The 25,665-nt window shown below is 42.3% G+C and overlaps 1 protein-coding gene across 1 annotated transcript in view; it reads left to right on the top strand.

Moving 5' to 3' along the window:
• Positions 1-25,665, top strand: part of LOC136691735 (disintegrin and metalloproteinase domain-containing protein 12) — a 133,396-nt gene that overhangs the window by 39,751 nt on the left and 67,980 nt on the right. The window contains exon 4 of the mRNA XM_066664474.1: positions 25,013-25,091. Coding sequence (XP_066520571.1) covers positions 25,013-25,091 — 79 coding nt within the window. The remainder of the gene's footprint in view (positions 1-25,012; positions 25,092-25,665) is intronic.

Genomic DNA, 25,665 nt, shown 5'->3' on the forward strand with positions numbered 1-25,665 from the left:
GGTGACTGTCTGTGAGGAGTGTGGTGTGTTCTCCCTGACTGTCTGTGAGGAGTTGGTGTGTTCTCTCTGTGTCTGTGTGGGTTTCCTCCGGGTGCTCCGGTTTCCTCCCACAGTCCAAAAACACACGACGGTAGGTGGATTGGCGAATCAAAAGTGTCCGTAGGTGTGAATGTGTGTGTGTGTGTCTGTGTTGCCCTGTGAAGGACTGGCGCCCCCTCCAGGGTGTATTTCTGCCTTGCGCCCAATGATTTCAGGTAGGCTCTGGACCCACTGCGACCCTGAACTGGATAAGCACTTACAGACAATGAACGAATGAATGCTAATAACTGTGGTCTCAGATTAGCTGGGGCAGAGGTCAGTGTGTGATGTCCTGCGATGGACTCTCACCAGGTGGGGTTCCTGCTTAGTGCCCAGTGATTCCAGACCCACCAGGACCAGAATGGAAAGGTTACAGAAGAGTCATCATTGGGACAGACGGGGAAAGCAAGTGAGTGGGATTGAGAGAAATATAAGGCAAAAAGTTAAAAGTCAAAGTGAGTTTGCAGCTTTTAATATTTGGAAGTGTCAGTGGATGTAAAACAGATATAGATAACATGAGCAAGAGCGGGTGAGAATCAGACAACCACAGATAAGCTACTTTCAGAATTCCTTATGTACTCACGCTGTTATACAGACAATTAATGTGTGGGTGTGTGTACGCGCATTGGGGTGTACGTCCCAGAGAGATATATATATTTGACAATGGAGATAAATGTATCTGGAATGTGTCAGTGGTTATCTCTGTGCTTGTGAATTGCTGAGGCAGGGAAGTTCAGTAGAGTTGAGTGGACTTTTATCAGTGGTTCATGTACAGATTTCTGACATACTTATATAAATACGCTCACTGTACTCAGTGATCTGTCTCTATTTACATTCATACTGTAATAATCAGACCCAAATTACACACAGCTGTTTAGATATCTTTAGCCTGACCACAGCATTAATTTGTAAATATGTGACTAATAGAACATTCCAGAATTCTTACAAGTGTCCAAAATATAATTAGGCCTTTGTCCATTTACACATTAATTTCAAAGACAATTTAGCCTTAATCCTCACTCTCACCATAACCCTGCCCTTAAACCTAAGTAAAAATCTACCCCTAAAACCTCCAGTCTGTGCTCCAAAAGGTTATATCAGTCAAGATATTCTCCTGTGTGACAGCTAATTACAACACAGTTCCTGTAATTCATCTTCAGGTATATATAAGAAACAGTTTTCATGGATTTGTTGAATTAGCGCCACCTGTGGACTGGAGCTCACTTACTGATTGTAGCTAATCTGGGGATATTCCACAAATTATTTCTCAGTAAGCCAGCTAACTTAAGCCCAAAGACAAGCCCCTCCAATAGGAACAGAGCTGAGGGTGATGCCTATTGGACAGTCCTCAACGTTGGGCTTAAGTTAACTGGTTAACTGAGAAATCCTGCTTTGTGGAACACCCTCATCGTTGAGATGTTACCATAACATAAAATAATATTTTATAGGTTGAATATTCACTGAGATTGGCCTCAGCTGGTTTACTGCAGTATGAGCAAGGTGTGTTTTTGAATGACTGAGATATATATTTTTTATTATTAACGGATTATGAGGCAGCATGTAAACGTTACAGCTCTGTGTGTCCTGATTAAGCTTTCAATGCACCTCCAACCTAGATCCTTTACTGCACTGAGAGAGAGAGAGAGAGAGAGAGATGGGGAGAGAGGACAAACTCATGGTGCTTCATTAGCGTGAACAGAGTAGGCTTGTAAACTAGGCCTCCTCACTCATCCTTTTAACAGCCTTCTTCAGCCTGTGTTTTTTCAGGCCCTGCGTTGCTTTTTTGGATTCCAATTATTTCCCAGCTTACAGCGGTAATTAATACAGCAGCTGCCTGCCCGGCATTTAATTAATTAGATGGACCTGTTAACACTGAGGTCCCTTAGAAAGAACCCCCTTTACCTACAGGGTGTGTGTGTGTGTGTGTGTATGCACTTGTATACAAAGCTGTCCCTCTCCACAGTGTTTTTATTAACACTTACTTGCTGTCACATCTGGCACATCTCCATTCACTCATTTCCCACCTCACTGTCTCTGATCTCTTCTCTTCTCTTTTATTATTTTCTCTTCTATTACCTTTTTTAGTCTTTTTCTTTTCTATTCCCTTCTTTTATTTTTACTTCTCACTGTGTGCTCTCTTCTCTTCTCTTCCCTGTCCTTCAGCTCAGAGCCCTAGTCTTGTTCAATGTATTGTCCAGATGGGGTCCGGGTCTCTTGAGCCTGACTGTTAAACACATTCATCAGCTCCAGCTCCAGAAGCAGTAGTCCAGGAAGGGTCGCGGAGATCTGTGTATCACCTTGGCGATGGGCCAGATGTTCTGTGTGGGCCTGGCCTGTGTTAGCTGTTAGCTCTGCAATATCTGCCTGTGGGTCAATGTTAGCTTTTACAACCCTGCTGCAGGCCTGGAGCTGGGATTAAGTGTGCTAGCAGTGGCTGGCAGTCGATTAAGCTAATGTTAGCCATTACTTTTGTCCTTTCTGGCATCGTACTCGCAGACCATGAGTTGGACCAATGCTTTACTAGCTGCTTTTGCATTGTTTTTATTTAATACCAACTGCCTGTAGCCTGCTTAGTCATTCCTGGCAGTTTTCCAGTGTACAGTTTCAAGTCTCATAAAAAAAGGTTAAAGCAAGTTTTAGATTAGTTTCTGTCAGTTCTAATTCTCAGCTTTTCTTGAAATGATTGTCTAAGGTGTTGCTTAGTTTCTGTTTCATTACTCTCTCAATCCTAAGAGGCCTTTAGAAGAAATCAGAGGAAATAAACAAGGCCTAAATGAACTCTGTGATCCTTAAACATGTTTGTGTGTTTATTACACACAAGCTTCTCTGTGTAAGACGTTTTCTCTACATTTTACCAGTTATATGTAGATTATTTATTGTGTGACTGCTCTCGCTCTGCAAATGGTTCAGTATTAATATTGTCTTTCTGTCTATTCTAAGTTCAAAATGTTAATCTCAGGTGTGACACAGTTCCACAGGTTAGATTTCTTTAATTATCCTGGTGCAAAACTCGGTTCTGGTTGAAAAAAAGAAACACACAAAACCAAATCTACTGTGGAAGACATGGTAACACAGCTGATAATGTTGCTAGCACAAAGTTTCAGGGTGTTGGGGTCCTGGGTTGGATCATTGCCTAGGGTCACACTTTGTGAGGGGTTTGGTGCGTTCTCCCTGTGTCTGTGAGGGTTTTCTCCAGTTTCCTCCCTAAAAACAATTAAAAAAACACTGGCTTTTATGAAACTGTCCACAGGTGTGAGTGTGTGAGTGACTGGGTGAGTGTGTGAAATTGTCCACAGGTGTGAGTGAGTGAGTGACTGGATGAGTGTGTGAAATTGAAACGGGAGGGAGGGAGGGAAGATGTGAGTGACTGAGTGAAAGAGAGAGAGAAAGAAAGGAATTCTCCACAGGTGTGAGTGTATGAAATTGCCCACAGGTGTTAGTGACTGGGTGAGTGTATGAAATTGCCCACAGGTGTGAGTGTGTGAGTGACTAGGTGAGTGTATGAAATTGCTCACAGGTGTGAGTGTGTGAGTGACTGGGTGAGTGTGTGAAATTGCCCACAGGTGTGAGTGACTGGGTGAGTGTATGAAATCGCCCACAGGTGTGAGTGTGTGAGTGACTAGGTGAGTGTATGAAATTGCTCACAGGTGTGAGTGACTGGGTGAGTGTGTGAAATTGTCCACAGGTGTGAGTGTGTGAGTGACTGAGTGAGTGTGTGAAACTGTCCACAGGTGTGAGTGACTGGGTGAGTGTGTGAAATTGTCCTCAGGTGTGAGTGACTGAGTGAGTGTGTGAAATTGTCCACAGGTGTGAGTGTGTGAGTCACTGGGTGAGTGTGTGAAATTGTCCACAGGTGTGAGTGACTGGGTGAGTGTGTGAAATTGTCCACAGGTGTGAGTGTGTGAGTGACTGGGTGAGTGTGTGAAATTGTCCACAGGTGTGAGTGACTGGGTGAGTGTGTGAAATTGTCCACAGGTGTGAGTGTGTGAGTGACTGGGTGAGTGTGTGAAATTGTCCACAGGTGTGAGTGACTGGGTGAGTATGTGAAATTTTCCACAGGTGTGTGTGTGTGAGTGACTGAGTGAGTGTGTGAAATTGTCCACAGGTGGGAGTGTGTAAGTGTATGAAATTGCCCACAGGTGTGAGTGTCTGAGTGACTGTGTGAGTGTATGAAATTGCCCACAGGTGTGAGTGTGTGAGTGACTGGGTGAGTGTGTGAAATTGCCCACAGGTGTGAGTGTGTGAGTGACTGTGTGAGTGTGTGAAATTGTCCACAGGTGTGAGTGTGTGAGTGACTAGGTGAGTGTATGAAATTGCTCACAGGTGTGAGTGAGTGAGTGACTGGGTGAGTGTATTAAATTGTCCACAGGTGTGAGTGTGTGAGTGACTGGATGAGTGTATTAAATTGTCCACAGGTGTGAGTGTGTGAGTGACTGGGTGAGTGTATGAAATTGCCCACAGGTGTGAGTGTGTGAGTGACTAGGTGAGTGTATGAAATTGTCCACAGGTGTGAGTGTGTGAGTGACTGGATGAGTGTATTAAATTGTCCACAGGTGTGAGTGTGTGAGTGACTGGGTGAGTGTATGAAATTGCCCACAGGTGTGAGTGACTAGGTGAGTGTATGAAATTGCTCACAGGTGTGAGTGTGTGAGTGACTAGGTGAGTGTATGAAATTGCTCACAGGTGTGAGTGTGTGAGTGACTAGGTGAGTGTATGAAATTGCTCACAGGTGTGAGTGTGTGAGTGACTAGGTGAGTGTATGAAATTGCTCACAGGTGTGAGTGTGTGAGTGACTAGGTGAGTGTATGAAATTGCTCACAAGTGTGAGTGACTGGGTGAGTGTATGAAATTGCCCACAGGTGTGAGTGTGTGAGTGACTAGGTGAGTGTATGAAATTGCTCACAAGTGTGAGTGACTGGGTGAGTGTATGAAATTGCCCACAGGTGTGAGTGTGTGAGTGACTGGGTGAGTGTATGAAATTGCTCACAGGTGTGAGTGTGTGAGTGACTAGGTGAGTGTATGAAATTGCTCACAGGTGTGAGTGACTGGGTGAGTGTATGAAATTGCCCACAGGTGTGAGTGTGTGAGTGACTGGGTGAGTGTGTGAAATTGCCCACAGGTGTGAGTGTGTGAGTGACTGTGTGAGTGTGTGAAATTGTCCACAGGTGTGAGTGTGTGAGTGACTAGGTGAGTGTATGAAATCGCTCACAGGTGTGAGTGAGTGAGTGACTGGGTGAGTGTATTAAATTGTCCACAGGTGTGAGTGTGTGAGTGACTGTGTGAGTGTATGAAATTGTCCACAGGTGTGAGTGTGTGAGTGACTGGGTGAGTGTATGAAATTGCTCACAGGTGTGAGTGTGTGAGTGACTGGATGAGTGTATTAAATTGTCCACAGGTGTGAGTGACTGGATGAGTGTATGAAATTGTCCACAGGTGTGAGTTTGTGAGTGACTGGGTGAGTGTATGAAATTGCCCACAGGTGTGAGTGTGTGAGTGACTGGATGAGTGTATTAAATTGTCCACATGTGTGAGTGTGTGAGTGACTGGGTGAGTGTATGAAATTGCCCACAGGTGTGAGTGACTAGGTGAGTGTATGAAATTGCTCACAGGTGTGAGTGTGTGAGTGACTAGGTGAGTGTATGAAATTGCTCACAGGTGTGAGTGTGTGAGTGACTAGGTGAGTGTATGAAATTGCTCACAGGTGTGAGTGTGTGAGTGACTAGGTGAGTGTATGAAATTGCTCACAAGTGTGAGTGACTGGGTGAGTGTATGAAATTGCCCACAGGTGTGAGTGTGTGAGTGACTAGGTGAGTGTATGAAATTGCTCACAGGTGTGAGTGTGTGAGTGACTGGGTGAGTGTATGAAATTGCTCACAGGTGTGAGTGACTGGGTGAGTGTATGAAATTGCCCACAGGTGTGAGTGTGTGAGTGACTAGGTGAGTGTATTAAATTGCTCACAGGTGTGAGTGACTGGGTGAGTGTATGAAATTGCCCACAGGTAATTGGTGGTGGACTGTGATGGACGGACACACCATGACACAGAGTGAGAAAATGTGGTTGCATAAGATGAACTATTGAAAACCTATAGTCTACCACCTTGTCTGCATTCTTTTATAGTGGCAGTTCCTCATCTTCAGTACATTATGTGAAACTGTAGAGAAGCTGTTTAGTGTGACGGAAAAATGAGAAACTCTTTTAATCTTTGTAACCTTTTAGTGGTATTTTCATGTACTGTACATTTCTTGATTACTTCTGATTACAAAATTCCACTTTAAAAGTCCCTGACGCCTGCACTCACCACACTTTTGTACTAAGCAGTAGACTATGTTTAGCCTTTCTGCCTCTTTCTGTCCTTGCTTTGAGTTGTGTGTCAGCTTATACAGTATCGAATCAGACACGGCCCTGGTCTGGTCAGTAAGAACAGTAACAGTAGAGCAGACAGTGTGATCTGTGTGTTGTGTTCGGCTCACCTCTCAGCGCTGGTCACCTGTCTGGCTCTCCTCAGGGCAGAGAATGATCGTATGAGCATGGTCAGACAACCACAGTTCCCTCACACTCTGGAGGGAAGTAGTGAATGAGGGACTGAATGAGCACAGGCAGCTCATAAATCCTCACCTGTCTACTTCTCTGAACAGAGTATATGGCACAGGCCAGTTTAGCTGATATATTTGGTGTTGCTTTCTGAAAAAATAGTTTGTGTTGGTTCAGTTTCTTTTCCTTTTTCTCACAGACCTTCTGACTTGGAAGTTAATGGACTGTTCTGCTCAGTGTTATCTGAAAAAGCATTTGTCATTATAATGTAAAACATGCTGCACATTAGGCTAAGTAATGCTGTGTGTCTAGGTTTGGGAACGTATGAGCCAGAGTGTTCAGACTCTCCTTGTGCTGGCTGCTGGTTACACTTTCTGTAGATCATAAAGTTTAGTTTTATCAGCACTAAGTAACACTCGTTCTAAATGCAATACTTTGGGGTTCTGATTGAACCTGTGTTTGTAATTTATCATGTCCACGTTGTATTGCATGTTTTGAAGAGTCCTTCACGATCCTACCAATATTCATCTGTAATAAGGGTGAGGAATGACTAATATAGTGTTCTGTAAACAGAAGCCTAGATGTATTGCTCATTCTGCACAGCCAGTCTCATCACTCTCAGTCCTCTTATGGTGAAGAATATGAGGCAAATTTTGGAACTTTGACAAGAAAGTTTTTGGAAACTGAAGATAAAAATGTTCTTAAACTCAAACCCATCTGAGCAGATTTCATTGGCTCATTATTTCATTCATTCAAATGTATTTCAAGGTTACTATAATGATTTTCATGAATCGTGCTCAGCCATTTGATGTGATACATTGTTGTAAACATGCATGTTGTATCATCGGTACATAGTTAACTGTTTTTCATAGCGGTTTCATAACCTTTGGTTGGTTCTTTCATTGATGCTGATGGGGTATTTCAGATAGATAGATATTATGGTTAACACAAGTGGAAGTTGGAGTAAGAACATAAAGAAAGCTTAATAAAATACTCTCCAACAGGGGACTCATGCCTGGGGCAGGTTTGACATTTCTGAAGCCCCAAGGCAATTTATGCCTGGAGTCACTAATCAAATACTTTTTTAAAAAACTAAATACAGTGTTTACTTACATTGTACATTCTTTATCTTCTTACTGCAGTCAGAAGGGAACCATCTTGGCTTTTCATTTTAGCAAAAGTCTTATGTCCTCCGTGTTAAATGATCTACAGACTCTCTGCCCAGTGCTGAACCTTTCAGTCTTTCCTGAGATATGGTGGAGAGCAGGAGATTTTGATCATCTTTTAGGAGAAGCTTCTGTCTCCTGAACCAACAGTGATGGGCAACGTTAAGAGCAAATGCAGGGCAGTGCTTAAATTACCAAACAGCGGCAAGGGATTCTCCTCGTAAATATAATTCAACATATCGGCTGAAGGAGCGGCACGGTGGCGCAGCAGGTTAGTGTCGCAGTCACACAGCTCCAGGGGCCTGGAGGTTGTGGGTTCGTTTCCCGCTCCAGGTGACTGTCTGTGAGGAGTGTGGTGTGTTCTCCCTGTGTCTGCGTGGGTTTCCTCCGGGTGACTGTCTGTGAGGAGTGTGGTGTGTTCTCCCTGTGTCTGCGTGGGTTTCCTCCGGGTGACTGTCTGTGAGGAGTGTGGTGTGTTCTCCCTGTGTCTGCGTGGGTTTCCTCCGGGTGACTGTCTATGAGGAGTGTGGTGTGTTCTCCCCGTGTCCACGTGGGTTTCTTCCAGGTGCTCCGGTTTCCTCCCACAGTCCAAAAACACACGTTGGTAGGTGGATTGGCGACTCAAAAGTGTCCATAGGTGTGAGTGAATGTGTGTTGCCCTGTGAAGGACTGGCGCCCCCTCCAGGCTGTATTCCCACCTTGCGCCCAATGATTCCAGGTAGGCTCTGGACCCACCGCGACCCTGAACTGGATAAGGGTTACAGATAATGAATGAATGATATCGGCTGAAGACAAAATTACATCTGGAAAAAAACGGAAATTCAATCAAATTCAGAAATCCTGGCCAAACAAAGGCAAAAATAGGATTCATGTCCACCCTATATTAGTTCACATATTGAAGTAGGCTATTAACAGTTTGCTAGTTAAAATAGACTGACTGTGAACACTGATTGATGTGGAATGTTTTCAGCCAGTGGCAGTGGCACACGTTGGTGAGATGACTATATTTCAGATAGTGTGTGTGTGTGTGTATGTGTGATCCATTTTCTCCAGTGGCTTCACAGTAGGATCTGCTCTGAGACACCCTGAGGCTACGAATCGATCAGTCTTTACACCAAATCTCAGGACACCTCACAGTCTCCTCTGTCTACTGTCTTCCTGTCCACTGGTGCAAATTAAAGCCAGGGCAGTGTTAAAGATCATCCAGTTCCAGCAGCGAGAAATGCTTTTAGGGGGAGCACAACCCTAAGGGTCCAAAACCCAGACTGATCTTCATCGTCTGCTACCCATGTGCAGATCAGCACTCCTAACAGAACCTCTCCTCCCCGAAGAGAAGCGCATAGCTTCTGGGTGTTTACTAAAGCATTTTTTTTATTATATGCCTTTGACAGTCTTTGTGTTTGTGTCTGTGTTGGTCCCATTCCATCTGCTTGTCCCACATCCTGTCCTTTCCCTCACATGCAGCCTGAACCCCACTCAGAGCATCCTGCTGCTCTCTGAAGGTCACTCTCCTTTTGACATGTGTTCCCTGGAAGCCCTTAGTGCACTCTGTCAAGGGGCCAGTCTCTGCTGAACCAGCACTGGAAGACAGCATTCTTTTCTGGGTCTCTCTGTGGGGACACGGAATGGGGTCCAGCACAGACCCCCTCCCCCTTCTGAAAAAGCATTGCTGATTCGAAGAAAAAAGTAGGAAAGATGAAAATGTTTTGCCTTCACGCCAGCTGACCAGAGAACCCATTTCCCCTTCCCTTTAAGATAGCGTCTCTGCTGAGGAAATTGGATCGCAGACACAGGCGTTGTGATTGTATCAGTGGCTGCTAAGTTATTTTCCTTTTGTTCGTTAATTTTGGGCGGGTTGAAGAGTCGAGTGGTTGAAATGGAGCGATCGCTCACCAATAGGGGAACAGGGAATAGACAAGAGTTTGGTTTCTGCAGCTTTCCTCACTGCAGGTCCACCAGGACTTTCTACAACAAATGAGATAACATGATCTCTCTCTCTCTCTCCTTTGCATCCTCATGCAGAAAGCAGATGTGTTGGCCCAGTCAATGCTGTAGTTACTGCTGTAAGTGTGAACCTGGTTTGGATGCAGAGTGTTCTGTCTCTCTGAATGAGAATCCTGAGGGGGACGTTTTGAGCATGGCAATGAAAGCTGAGCAATCACACGCATCAGGGGAGAGAGAAAGAGAGGGGGATGAGGGAAGAGAAGATAGAGTGTGGATAAGTATGAGTAAGACGAATTATTATAATGAAATAGTTTTAGGCCTATATCCAGTATTAACATACGCTGTGGTAGTGAATAGTACTGTAGGTAGTTAATGGTTTCTAAGCCATTGCATGTGATATGCAAGGAGCCAGGCCCCAATGACAGCACCTTTTTAGAATTCTTATATCAAAACATACAGGTTGCTACTCAATAGCTTCTGTGCCACAGCTTCTGCTAACACCAAAGTCTTGCTGAATGAGCTGATGTGGTGACCAGGTGTTAGGATGAACTTTCCAGTGCTGTGGCATTCAATCTACCATGATATTGCTTTTGAAGTACATAGACGTGTCTAAGGGCTTTACGTGAGTCATTCCTTATATTAGTTCTCAGCAGATTGAACAGTTTGATGGCCGAACCTGCAGTATACTTCAAAAGACAAGACTGTATACTGTGGGTAGGCATTATTTAGATGTCTCACATGCATGATAAGAAGTAGGGCATGCTTTAATGGCGGGAAAGAAAGCATCCTCCATCTTGATTCGGCAGCTGTGTATAACATTGAAGTGCTATATCCAAATGCTGGTGGCTTTTCAACTTTTAATGTGGGATTTTCAAATTCACTCTGCATTTCACGGTCTAGGGGAGGGTTTTTTTAGTCCTAGTGTGCAACTTCTAGAACAGCCCCAGTAAAGGTCATGCAAGCTTTTTTGAAATACCATGATATGCCCAGCCTGTTTGATGGATTGGCTTTGGGAATTTGGGGCAAGCTGGGGTCACACTGAATGTGAACTTGTACCGATGTTGTAAGGCTCTCAAGAACAAGGTCAGCCAGGTCACATCCAGCAATAAACCGGGCTGAGATGTCCTTAACCCAGTTTATTAGATACAACCACAACAGAAGCATATATAGAGAGTTCATTAGGGCGTATAACTTCACCTCTCTGATTCCGTCAATGTAACTCTAATGCAGTTAAATGGAATGGACTGATTTTATATTGTTGTAGCCATATATTACTTTGTAGGACAAGAAGAATACATATTCATACTTGAAATGTTAATAAACCTGGAGTGTTTTAAACATGGTATTGCAAATATATGATATGACAGCAGCAATATATTCCTTTCATTCTTCTTGTGTACTGATAAAATCCCATTTAACTTTTCCTTTCGAAGCCTGCGAACCACTCTCAAGCATTTAGAAGATTCTCTGAAGTGTGGAAAGTCCTGGCTGCCGCTCCTGAGCTCAGATCCGTCACAGTGCTGAAGTGTGCATAAGACTGCTTTGCTCCTTAACCATGTTGCAGAATAATTTCTCTCTGTCCTGAGCCAGCGTAAACACACAGTGCTATATAGCCATCAACAGCAGAAGAAGAAAAGTCTGCATGAGGAAAGGATTGGAAAGTGTGACCATGAATGAATGAGGAAATTTGTATTCCACCCTTAATTTTTTATATTTCCCTCTGGGTGCTGGATGAATGAGCTAGCGAAGCACATAGGTTCTATTAAACAACAAGCTGCTCTCTTATGCATGCATTTGTTGCGCTTTAAGTATTACAAGCTTGATTGTTTGAAGCTTCCCAGCCTCTCGTTAGTTCCAGCATGCAGCAGGACTGAATTTAGATGAAGCACTGGAGCAGGGGCTAGGGGGGCAATCCTTCTGCTACACCAGGATTTGCATTCATAAAAAAACCCTGAAAGCCTCACATTAAGTGCAGCCTTCCTGAAAATCACCCATTTAGTCAACATAAAAAGTCCTCAAAACAGATTAAATGTTGAGCTTTGTGAGAGCTGGAGAAGAAACTGCAGCAGAGCATATTGACACCACTGTGTCTCCATTACCAGTGCGCTGTCTGCATGACCATCATTTGGCAGCAAATAAAAGCTATATCATTTCTGCTTAATTTAGTTGTGTTTGGTCATAACGTGTTTAATTTTGTCATAATTTGCCATTCTTATATCAGAAGTAGGCTGTTTGTTGATTAGCATGCTAACTGCCTCAACTAGCCAGCTAAGCTGCTAGCTTTTAAACAATAACTGTGTTTAGTTGTAAGGGTCTCTGTTTTAGACATTTTTATATGAAGTTTAGTGGAGTACAAAGGTTTGGCTACAAATTAAAGACAAAAATAATATGCAGATAGACAAAATAAAAATAATAAATCACAAAACTACATATTTTTTTGCTGAAAATAAAAATGTAAAACTCACTTGTCTCTGCTGTGCTTTTATGCAGATCTCCAGCCTCCATACCTCCTCTAAAAAAGATTCAGTTTTTAAGCTGTATTGAAGGAAGTCTTGTTTCTGAATGTTTAAAGTCACGTTTTGAAATATTTCAGAGGCTGCGCTATACCGTTAGCATGCTGCAATGTTCTAACACTATTTCTGAGTTCTCATTTTGAAAGGGAGGGTCTCTAAAGTTCAAACCTTGCTTTGACTGGATGTGCTGGATGCTGTATTTTGTCCCAGAAGTAGCTGCCAATCATGGCACCAAAAAAAGATTATAAATAAGCCTCAACCTCTATACACTGATGTGATGTACATGATTATGCAAACCTAGTCTTTACAGCTCCACTGGGGTTTCACATTTAACACAGAATAAGAAATCTGTTTGGCTCTGAAATGGTTGTGAAGTTATTTATGTTTAAACACACGATGATGCAATGTTCATCCACAAAATGTTAAGTGTATGCCTTTGAATCAAGCTGACTTTAAGGTCATGAGGAACATACAGGCTGTTAGTTCTCTCTAAGCTTTTATTCTAAATTTAAACCAGTATCTTCTCTGATTCAGCACCTGATCCAGCTCATGGAGGGCTTAATAAGTCACCGATGAAGGGCTTCCTAAAAAGCTGATAATCAGAGTGTTGAAGAAGAGTTGAAATTTCACAGGACAGAGAGTCTCCCTGACAGAAGTTCAGCACTGGTTTAGAACACAGTGTTTTGTAAAAATCACATGATCTCCACCTCCACACAGCCATTACAGCTCAGTTCAGCAGGTGAAAGAGAGTTTGAGATGTTCCAGTTTTTCAGGGGTAGCTGTCAGAGATTGTGTCTCCTCTGTCTTTCCTGCAGAGAAGTTGTGCAATTTACAGCATCCAAGACTTTCTGACTTTCAGGTGTCTTTATTAACCCTTGTAGGACCCCAGTGGTGTGTTTGTATATGTATACATGGGCAGCACAGAGCCTCAGGGTTCTGGGGTTGTGAGTAGAGCGTGTGTGTGAGTGAGTGATGCACTGTGGTGGATTGGCACCACGTCTAGGGTGTGTTATTATTGAATGATTAGATGTTTAAATTTGTTTTGAAAATAACAGTTTTGTCAGAATCTTAACAGAAACAAACATCTCATTACAGAATGCAAATCAATTGTGAATTTGCATTATGTAGCTTTATATAGCTAATTGTTTTATGCGTTTTAAAAAAGGATAATGTTTAATAGGTGCAATACGACTTTAACGACATGAACCCAACAAACACAGAACAGAAAGCAAAAACGGAAATGGCAGCTGCAGACAAAGTTGCAGAATGTTTGATCAGAGAGCTGTGGCTTAGAGAGAGCAAAAATGAGAGGGATGAATTTGTAAGTTGGGTGCTGAATGAGCACTGACCGCATCTGCTGTCTGCATCGTTTCAACTAGACTTTGGACAGCACAGCAAGCAGGCCTGTGCAGACAGCTCTAGCCAAATGAAAAATAGAAATAGAAGGGGGTGCTTGCACACACACACACACACATATACTCACAGGAGAGTGTGCAAGCCCCCTGGGCCAAAAATAAGAAACAAGAGGAAGTTCCCCTTGGCCAAACAAAAAGGAGCAAATGGGTTTGGGATGATGTGCACTTTGAGGGAATCCGGCTCTTGGCTTGCTGGCTGTGTAATTATTTGCTTTAGATAATAATATGACAGTCTCCCCTTGGCACCATAATTCAAAGCTGTAAATGTTCCAGATCCTTTTATCATTGTGATTTTTATTTAATGCTGCATCATTTAATCACTCTGTAAAAAATGAAACCCTAGCATCTGTTAGCTGGAGCCCAAGAGCTGATTGGTGCTGATTGGTGAGAGAATGGTCAGATTATTCAGACTTGATCTGAAGGCAACAAAAGGCTTTGACTAGTTACATGTGATTGGTAACACGTTCCACATGAGAGCGGTAACATCATCATCCAAAAGAGAGCCAGAGACAGCAAATAAAATTAGCCTCGAAATAACCCTACAGTTTACGATCAGCTTTTGATTTGAGAGACATTCTCATCCTCCGCAGAAACCCTGGCTCGCTTGATGGAGTGTGGTTCGGTGTGTTTGATGTCATATGGGACTGAGAGTGGCATGAGATACTGCGAAAACATCATGAAAGCAAACATGAACTGTCACAGCAGGCTCATTGGGTTTGCACTGGAAGTGACAGATGGAAGTGTCAGCACCAAACACTGAAATGATGGAAGCACAACAGCTCTGTTCTGTATCTAGTTGAGGGGCTCTGAGCAGCTACAAATGTACTGGCAGTTTTTGTCATCCCAGCTTTTAACACAACAACATCCTGTGGAAACCCTATAATGGCTTAGTTAGTATTCCCGTAAACTCTGCACTGCAAATTCACCAGTGTTAAATCAACACCATTAGTGTAAAAATGTAAACTTGTCAACAGTCTCAGTGTTAATTTAACACTAATAGTGCTGATTTAACACTGGTGCGTTTGCTGTGTAGCATCCAATTTTTTATTCGCAACACATTGAGATACTTTGGCACTAAGATTTATCTCATTCAAATTTACCCCCAGTGTATGTCAAACATGGGCATGTGTTGCCTGTTACAATCACGATGGGCAGTAAAATGGAGCTTATGATTACTACCAAGATTCACTATAGAAAAGAAGCTCCATGCTGCATTTACTGTTAGATGCACTGCTGTAACTTCTGAGGGGGTCATTTAGTAATGAGACGCTTTGCTGAAATCTGAAGCAAACACTTCTTCCAGACTTACCATTGTACATATGTTATTAGACTGTGATTCTTAACCAATTTACATATCATTGCTCTCCAAAGAAAGTGAAAATGTCAGGATGTGAAAATGTCAGGATGAATGAACAAATAGAAATGCTCAACACTTACTTAGAATAAAATATCTTTACATTGATGTCCATTGAATGTTTAGAAGATATTTATTTTTTCTCTTGTAAAGAAATGCATGTTTTTCTTTGAGGGCAGCACGATGGTGCAGCAGGTATTGTCGCAGTCACACAGCTCCAGGGGCCTGGAGGTTGTGGGTTTGATTCCTGCTCCGAGTGACTGTCTGTGAGGAGTGTGGTGTGTTCTCCCTGTGTCTGTGTGGGTTTCCTCCGGGTGACTGTCTGTGAGGAGTGTGCTGTGTTCTCTCTGTGTCTGCGTAGGTTTCCTCCGGGTGACTGTGTGTGAGGAGTGTGCTGTGTTCTCCTTGTGTCTGCGTGGGTTTCCTCCGGGTGACTGTCTGTGAGGAGTGTGGTGTGTTCTCCCTGTGTCTGCGTGGGTTTCCTCTGGGTGACTGTCTGTGAGGAGTGTGGTGTGTTCTCCCTGTGCCTGCGTGGGTTTCCTCCAGGTGCCCCGGTTTCCTCCCACAGTCCAAAAACACACGTTGGTAGGCGGATTGGCGACTCAAAAGTGTGTGTGTGTGTGTGTGTGTGTTGCCCTGTGAAGGACTGGCGCCCCCTCCAGGGTGTATTCCCGCCTTGCACCCAATGATTCCAGGTAGGCTCTGGACCCACTGCGAATCTGAACTGGATAAGGGTTACAGATAATGAATGAATGAATGTTTTTTCTTTGGACGACAGTTTCACTTACTGTTCTCCTGACCATGGTCACAGAATCTTTGGGCACAATGCTAGTTAAATGTTTATGTAAGTTATATTGTAAATTGTATTGTAAGATGTAGCATAATCGCCTACATGCCCACTTCTCCAGTCTTGTGTGCTCACTGCAACCTAGTGTTCACTAGTGTGTAAAGGTGTGTTTCACTGAACGAATTAAATGTGGAGAACAAGTTCCTCTGTGTGCAAACACAGTGGCCAATAAAGTGATTCTGGTTCAGCACTTAATTTTGCACTTGTGTAAATATGTTTTATTTATTCATAACTGCTTCATCCTAATCGGAGCCTTGGTGGGTCCAGAGCCTACCCAGAATTACTGGGCGCAAGGCAGAAATACACCCTGGACAGGGCACCAATCCATCACTGGGCATTATAATTTAATATATCCACTCACACTCTTCCAAATATGGAGCCAATTCACCTAATAATGTGTTTTTGGACTGTGGAAGATAAACTGGAGCACCTGGAGGAAACTCACATAGACACAGAGAGAACACAACCAACAACTCACAGACAGTGAGCAGAGGCTGGGATTGAACACAACCTTGGGACCATGGAGCTGTGTGGCAGTGATACTACCTGCTGCCTCTCCCTAAAAACGAATATATAGTAACAGTATAGTTTGCGCTTACTAACTGTGTTTCATTGTCCATATCACAAATCTCATATGCAACAAAGGCATTGAGAAATGACATTATTTAATTCAAGCGTAGATAATGCACATTAGCATGTGACAGCTGTAGTAATTTTTCAATATTTAAGTATCTTTCCTCAATTCATGTTCGTGTATCATCATGTTTATCCTTTCTTTTTCCTTCAGAGGCTTTTGATTGGGTCTCCTCTGAGCTCTAGTACCTCCTCACCCCTCACCGCCACGCGGACCTTTGCTCTTTAGAGCTCACCACTCTGTTATTCAGCGCATCCGCCTATTTCATATCCTCAAAATGGGTTTCCATCTTCTTTTATCATCTGCAGCTCCTGCTCAAGACATCTTTGAGAAGGTGATGGGAGGGATCTCTGACCTTGGAGAGATAGAGATTATACACCCGGCCCTTCAAAAGGGTTTTTGAGCTCAGGGTGCTCTCAGAAAGGAATTGCTGCTTTTGAAAGGTTTTGAGTATAGCAATTCCCTCTGACTGGTTCTGCAGAGGCAAGGCGGCTGTCGAGAGCTAAAGGTCTTGAATACGAGAAGTGTGACAACACTGGATCGGATATTTCTTTTGACTCGGCGTGTATTTATGGGGCTCACGTCTGGCTAGCAGACGACAGGGTGATAAATCCAAGAAGACAGACTTCCCCTGAGATTATGAGACCCCCCGCATGCGTTCTGACATTACCACCACATGACGACCCAAACACAGACGTATCAGTCGAGTAGAGTTAGTATGATGGAGGTTAAATGAGTCTAAATGAACAGTTACAGAATGATAAAGATCAGTCATGTAGCTCTGCTGAGCTTAGGGACTGTTAATATATTTATTAGAAGAACTGAAGATGCTCTAAGAACATTATGAAGCACTTATGCACACAGTGGTTTAGGGGCTGTCTCAAAAAGCAGGTTCAGTGTGTAAAATAAGTGTTGTAGGTTAGGCTTCAGCGTCACAAAGCCAAACAATGGGTCCTTAATTAACTATTTTTTACAAAATATCAACTTTCACTGTTAATATTTAGCTGGACAAGCTGTGATTAATCTTTATGAGCATGGAAGTGTCATTTTCATGACAAATAGCCAATTGCAGGAGGAGGAATATGCTTTAAATGGGACATATTCTACCCCTTTTCAACAGTTTTCACAGTTCTGGGGTCTTAATGAAACGTCACAGGTCAAAGTACCACAAGGATCAAGTACCACAGCAAATATCTCTCATTCTCTAAACAGCCCTGTTAAGAATGGCTGTTTTTTTTTTTAAATGAGTATGAGCCATAGTTCCCAGGAATGAGGAGCAGAAACGTCTCATTTTAGTCATTTTTACTTTGTTATCTTTCTTTTCATTTTTTACTCAATATTCTTATATTTCTGCACGGTATGTTTATTTTGCTCAGTTTAAACTTGTCTTTGCACTACCACTGATTAGATATACAATAAGGTTTCCCTTCTTGACAAACAAAGTAGAGCAAAATCAGAATGACATAGACAATCTCAAGTCTTCTGACTTTGGTAGACACACACACAATAAAAGACTGTGTGGTCTTATTTCAAATATGCAAGTGCTCTAAAAATGTCAGTTTTTGAAATTATGCTGTTTTAATATGTTGAGAGCATTTATAAATCTACTGCCACCATGATATTGCTTACTGAATGAATATGAATAGCTTCTACAGTTTAAAAAAAAATAAAAACACCACAAACATTGTGAAGTGACCAGCTGTGTCTGCTTCTGAAGCTCATCTTTATTGCTCCAAGAGCTGTTCATGATCTGGGATCCAAAAATGAACCAAATGCCATGCTCATGTAGCCCAATAAAGAGGACTGCATTTATTTGATACCGAAAATCCAGGGTTAGATTGAAACAAGCTTAAAGTTAGCTAGCTTAGCTAAGAAATCCCCCAGATGCTAATACAAGTCTTCACAATGGTTTAACTCAGGAAATTGAAGCATCCTCCTCTGATCCAAGGGTGTAACTCCACTTGTCAGCAAAATCTCCACAACTGGCACATCTCACGTCCCATCATACATCCATGTCAAAGAAATCATCGCTGGGTTTCTTTCTCAGAAGGGTCCTGTAAGGAGAGCTGTCTTAATGAAATGCTTGCTCTTGGTCTCAAGGTAAATCAAAACACGTCACTTTCGCTAAGATTTCAGAGAGTGTTTTCTGTGGTGTCCATTGAGACACATCCCTGACATCTCGAAGTCTATACCTTTCTTTTCCAATCAAATGTGTTTATGCAAAGTACACATGGGAAACTGAAAACGTGGAGTTTCAAAAGTTCATATATGGGACTGAACATCACTCGTTCTTAAACCCTTAAACCCGCAGTCATTTCTTTTCTCGTATCCTTCTTCGAGTCCTCTGGACAAATTTGACATGACGTATCCCATGACCCCATTTCATATAGAAGACCCTGCTTCAGACATCCATCTGGTTCTTCACTCTTGTTATTAACTGCACCACATGTAGTCCCTAATTTCAATTAGCTAGGCATTGTTTCCTTGGTATCAATCAACTGCACCCTATAATTGGTGCAGTGTGTGCTTTGCCAGTGTCATTCGTCACTTGCACATTACCCTTGATGAAACTTTATTGATTTCTTTTGAACCTGGCTGGCCTTCAGACATCAATCTTAAAGGAGACAGTCACCATGGTAATGGTAATGGGGTCTGTAATAGAGATTTTGAAATCACCAATTATCGTCTGAGGGATTTTGAGGACAAGCAGACATTTGTGGTTATATAGAAGAACAGAGTGTCCACTTTGGGTGCAGGGTGGGGGGCGCACTGGGGAATGAAGCCCTGACCCGATTTCTCCTAAAGCAACTCAAGGCTTCACTTTGTCCTCAAAAAGACAGCCACGCTGTCTCCACTGCTTACAAGTCTGTCATCATGCCAAGAACCTAAAAATCGTTTCAGCTGGTGTAGTGCACCCCCTCCCACCCCCTTCCTTTTCCTCCTTTTTTTCTGTCTTTTGTCTTTCTGTTCCTGCTGTGTTTTGGTCTGTTTTGATTGAGTGGTGATGGGTCATCCTGGACCAGGCTCTTGCTTAGCTCACCGCTGGAAGCCAGGCGTGCTTGTAAATAAAATCACGAGCCGCAAGCTCTGCTCTGTTTTTTTGCTGTGTTCATTCAGCCCTCATTGGCATTGCTGTTGTGTAAATCATAATGTTCATGGCAACATTTATAATGCTGCAGACTGCACCATACTGCTGTGTTTGTGGGTCTGGGGTTTCATTATTAAAAAAGATGGAGTCTGGAAAGAAATGAGAAGTAGAAGTTATAAGACTGTAAAAATTATATGTAACTTTTCTTGAAAACAATAGTGGAACTAACTCGTTGACTTCCCTGGGTTAAATGTGTGGCACCCACTGCTTCCAAACTCTGATTCAGTGAAGCTGGAGGGATTCATTCCCAGTAAAAAATTAGCCGTTGATTCAATGTTGAAATAACGTAATGACTGCCGTCTAATCAACGTTCTCTTAAGGTTGAAAATGAAAGTTGAAAAGACGTTCAAACACAGACATTGAAAAGACGACTATTAGACGTATTTTGGACGTCCATTGACGTTATTAATTGGTCCCGAAATAATTTACTTGTATAAAACACGTTTTGGACGTCCACTGACGTTATCGATTGGTCACCACTTAACTAACTTCTTAAGATGGATTTTGGACGTCCATTGACGTTTAAAATATGTCCTTGACGGACAGACTACTTTTAGACCTATTTTGAACGTCCAGGGACGTTCCTTGTTTACTGGGTTTCCAGTTGTATGATATATTGATGAAGGTAGCCTTGTGCAACTACCAAAATTTTGGAACGTTCTACTATGTAGGTGTACATAGGTTAGGTTTCCTTCCTAAGAAGATTTAATTATAATCTCAATCAAACTGAAAATTATGGCAGTTATATTGGTTTATCATCCTCCTCCTCCTCATTATCATCATCATCCTCATCGCTGTCATCATGCTATACCCTTTGGAAAACATTTCCAACAACATTCATTCAGGAAATAGGCTATAAACAACAGAAATAATCAAGATGCACTCATCGTTAATCATTTGAAAGGTGTTAACAGCCTGGTCTAACTAAGCTACCACTTAACGTTTACTGCATCGATTTCCTGTCAGCCCGTGAATGCTACTGTTGAAAGGTGCTATGCATTAGTTAAAGGGAGCAAATTCCTTTACTCTGTATTGACTATTTGAGACATGGGCTTGGAGATAAAGTTTATAGTGTGCAGATATCATGGCGGACAGTTAAGGCTACTGTTTGCATTCACTTGACACTTGTGCCCAAGTAAAATCCATTAACCAACTGCAGGGCCCTCTGAAGTGGCAGCTATACCTATATCTTCCTTAAGGGCAAAATGGCTCCAGTCATCAGCTGGGACAGCTGGAGTTATAGCCAGGTTATTTGGCTTCTGAGCTATCAGCACTCCTGTGCTGCAGAGCGTACATTTTAGAAATGAGATATTTTTATGGACTGTGTTCTGTTTCTCTACCTAGTGATATTTTAATTAGTTTTTCTGTCCTTGCCCTCTGTCATATACGACAAAAGATGGAATAAAGGAAAGATATTTTCTCCATTATTTCTTTGTAATTCAGAGCGCATGTGTGGGTTTTCTTTTTCTTTTGCTTATGTATTATGCATAAATGCAAAATAAAGAGCTCATAAAATATTGCAGTCATCTGTCGGAAGGCAGTGACTACTTTGTCATATTTAACCCATGAATTTTAACCATGTTCCCAGATCAGGCTTGTATATGGTGTAAATGAACTGTGAGACAGATGGACAATGTCTCACATTGATGAATCTGCTTTTATTACAGTGTTAATGAATATATAGTGTCATTATTATTCATCTCATATTAGTATTCTGCATTTGGAAGATTAATAGTGATGCTGCTGAAAATTAACAGGCCCTGAAGGAAGGATTTTAAATATATACAGTTAGTACAGTGCTGCTAGTTTGTAGCATTGCAAAAGGTATGAGAAGTAAATAACCAACCACTTATGTCTAAGTTTGGATGCAGAACTCTTTGACAATTCTGTTTGTTTATTCCCCATTTCACTTGAAAGAAACTGGCCTGTTGATTCTCTTTGAACTGAGGTTGCATTGCGAACAGTTCTAACACTGAAACGGTGAACGAAACCCGTTGCTTTGTCCATCTTTTTATTCATGTTGTTTCAGTTTCCCCAGCCTGTTGGGTTGCCTCCCAAAGAAATAGCTGGAGGAATATGACTGGCCAAAACATCAGTGTGCACTGTGTCCAGCTGACTCCTGTGAGACTACATCAAAAGCTATTCTCTGGGTCTGAAGTCCCTTAAGTGTAGATTTGTCCTCTTTTAGCTCTGTACATCATCCCGCCTACCGCCGAATGAAGCAAGACCAATTACATCTGCTGTCCGTTTCCATAAACATTCATTAAACTGCTTTCTGTTTTTCTCTTTAGTGGAAAAGCACCATGTCATCCTGCCCTTTTTCTTTAAGGACCGGCTCTCTCACCATCTTTGAAAATCAATTGGATTCCTGTCATCATTAACACGAGGGGGCAGCGAAGCAATTTGTCTCCATACAGACTCCGTCTTTAATGTTTTACACCAAGTCTTGTTTTCTGTTTGAACTTGTGGGTGAGGTTATTGGAAGCCCCTTCCCCGCTGATTGATCAGTCTGCAGGGGTGGCATTGATCGTGGCGTTGTAATTGCCTGTCTTACATCACATCCTACTTGAGATTTGTGTCTTGAGTGTTGCTGGTTCGAGAACTGTCTTTAAAGATCATCTGTGCTTTCTGAAAGAGCACAAGAGCAGCAGGAGTCTGAGAGCAAAATAGAGTCTGAGCCGAAGAGAACAGAAATCATTTCTCACGTCTGGAATTGGGAACTGAGGAGGACTACTTCTCTCTTTAAGTGCAAAAATAACTGCTCCACTGACAAGATTGTTATCACGTTTAATGTGTTTCATGTCTAAGAGTTTCCAAGTCTAAATCTTTCATCACTTTCGGTGTAATATCTGCTGTCTAGAACCATTTTCAGCAAGTCAGACTTTCTCAGCATTTGCATCGCATGTGCAACATCTTTATGAAAGACTAATGAGATACAAAAAGCTTATTGCACTCCACTGGTTCATGGCATGTGGCAAGCTCTATTTTTAGTTGGCCCTCTGTTTTATGAAATAAATGACGTACACAGCAGAAAGTGATTCGAAACCTGTGATTTCTGAAGATCGATGACTGGCATTAATTGGCCCTTTTGGTGTGATTACCACACCCTTTGTTCAAAGACTTCTCCGGGAAAACAAGTTTGATCCCAGTAGGTGACTGCAGTCGGCTTTAAAGTAAGATTTTCAATTTAAAATCAAGAAAAGCCGTTTAACGTTTTCAGTAGAGCTGCTTTTTTTTATTAGCTGGTGAATACAGGTGGAAAACACAAAACTAATATTTTTGGTGGTATATCAAATGTCCTGTTGAACCTGCAATCAACATTATAATGGACTTCACAAACAATAGTAATGACTAGGGTGACCAGATCTGAGATGGTGAAAAAGAGGACACGTCTGACCAATTAAATGTTTACAGAGAAGGTTATCGACCAATAATGGTAGCTCTACAGTCAGACCGTCCAATCAGATGATTTTAGGCTACTTCACCACGCCCCCTTCTCACTCAAGCGAACCAATCGGAGTAGGGGAGGGCGGGACTAGTTTGTGAACGAAACACTTCTCCAAATTCTATGTAAGCGCTAGAAAAACAAAATCCCGGACGTTTGTGAAATTCCGCCCGGACATTTGGACGTCTGGTCACCCTAGTAATGACTCAAGAGCTGTGGAAGCCAATAAAATAAGAGGGACAGCTAGCAATGTAGCCACTTGTCTTTCTGGAATCCTTACCTCTGTTTTGCTTATTTTCAGAGACAGAAAGGCTATAAACTTTTCCATTGTTTGTTGAATGAAATACGACGATATTTTATTTATGACTCTGTTTTTGTTTGTTCAGGATCGGTTGACACCACAGGGATTCACGATGACTGGGTTTGTGTAATGCAGGCTGGGTATGGTGTGAGAAAATACTGATAAATGAAAACATGCAAATGATATGAAATTGTGAAATCTGTCAAACTCAGAGGCTCAGGGATGTAATTCTGAGCTACAGAACACCACACAATAATATTGGTGTTTTGGTAAAGTTTAAACAATGTGGACTTCATGGGAACTGTGTTTGAGAGCACTATAAGATTGACCAGTATTGATCTTTCAGTGTTCTAGCGTGGCGGTGTTCCCCCCAGCGCGACCATATGAGCTGCCCTGTGGTCGACCCAGGGACTCTGTGTTTTTCACCTCCCTCAGCATTACTCATGAGTGTTTTCATATTCATTAGTTTATTGCCTCCTCTGGCTCCGGCTATTGCTAACAAGGCACAGCAGCACAGAAACACATGGACGGTGCAGATGATTCACCTCCAGCCAGACCTGTGTCTCTGGAGTTAATGAAGACATTGTTTCTCAGGAGAGAGTGAGAGAGAGAGAGAGAGAGAGACAGAGAGAGAGAGAGATTTTTACTGTTCCAGATGGTTTCTGTGGCCAGTCCTGAATGTCTAATCACTGCCAGCTGATTAAGTTTTAATATATTATAAATAAGACACTGGAAGTAATGCCACAAACCCCCGATACCGCACTAAACCCCAAGATAGTCTGGTACCTGTAATGAATGGGAGGCATAAAGACAAAGATAAATGGGCCGGGTAATTTTATCTGGGCTAGTTCAATAATCTGCATCATTATACAGCCATCCTGCTTTTTGAATGAGGTACAGTGAAGTGTAGCCTCCTTCGAAGTAGTGGGTTTTGCCATGTCAGCCATTCCCATTGCTTACAGATGCATAAAATCGTGCATACAGCCTGACAATCTCCTTACAGTATGGTACTGCTGAAATAATACTACCTGTCCACAAGGTCAGTGCATGAAATATCTGTACTGTTAAAGTCGCTGTGGGCAACTGTAAGTGCTACTGTTGTGAGGGGGATACAACAACAGCTTTGTTGCGAAGTAGTAGACCACATAGGACCACTGGGCTTGAAAGTGCATAGAAATGGCTTGTTCTCTCTTGCAGTACTCAGAACCCTCATTATATTGACAGGAGCAAAGTATAGGAGGAATAATGGTCTGGGGCTGTTTTCATAGTTTGGCCCCTGCAATCTTATTCTAGAGAAATGTATGTTTTCAACCTTGTGGAGTAGTTATTCTGCACAATGCAGAATAAAGAAATAAAGATTTTCACAAACAATTTGAGGCTGGAACTGGAAATTACTAAACGCTGTATTCATAACACAAAACAATGACCACTAACAGGTGGTAATAGGAGTATCTGTCATTGTTAATCTTGACTTAGCACTGCAGAAACTCTACTAGGAAATGATTGAAGGAGGGTAGGAGGGTGTGTTATAGCAGGAATGTCTCTTTTTATCCCTAACCCCAGTACTCCATCCTTTCTGTACAGTGACCATGTACTCTGCCTACAGTAGTGGTGTTTGTGTGTGTTTTCTTCCAGGGGCCTGTTTGCCAGTCACTACACAGAGACACACTACCTGGAGAGTGGAGAAGCAGTCACCACCTCGCCCTCGTCTGCAGTAAGATCACTCTTATACTATACCTTCTTCTTTTCTCATGCTCTGAAAACTTACTCTAATGTTTCAGAAGCATCTGTGGTCGTTTGTTCGTGTGATGAAAGGCACAGTGAGTGTGTTAATCACCTGCAGTAAAGTGTTTACAACTCCCTCAGCTTATATAAACTCTCTCTCTCTCTCTCTGTTACACACACACACACAAACAAACAAACATCTATTTCACTTTTTATTGTTCTCTTTCTCTTGTTCGTATGCCTTTTTTCTGGTCATTTTTACACAAAGAAGTGATTGTTTGATTTTTCTCTGTCCGTCTTGTTTACACTTTAAATGTTTCTCAATTGTTGTGCATAAGAAGGGCACAGTTATTGGGGGACATGCAGAAAGTGATTGATTGCGTAGGCCTAAGGCGTAAGGCGCTGGGTAATTATAGGAATCTTTAGCGTATGCTGAAGATGTAGTTGGTGAATTATTATGTAAAGACCATATGGAACGGGTGGCAATGTGCATGCACTAATGGCACCACTGGGGCTAACTACAACCTTATTGCACTTTTCCACGGAATGATACGGTACCCGGT

This window comes from Hoplias malabaricus, chromosome 3, assembly GCF_029633855.1.
Source record: "Hoplias malabaricus isolate fHopMal1 chromosome 3, fHopMal1.hap1, whole genome shotgun sequence".
Classification (NCBI taxonomy): domain Eukaryota; kingdom Metazoa; phylum Chordata; class Actinopteri; order Characiformes; family Erythrinidae; genus Hoplias; species Hoplias malabaricus.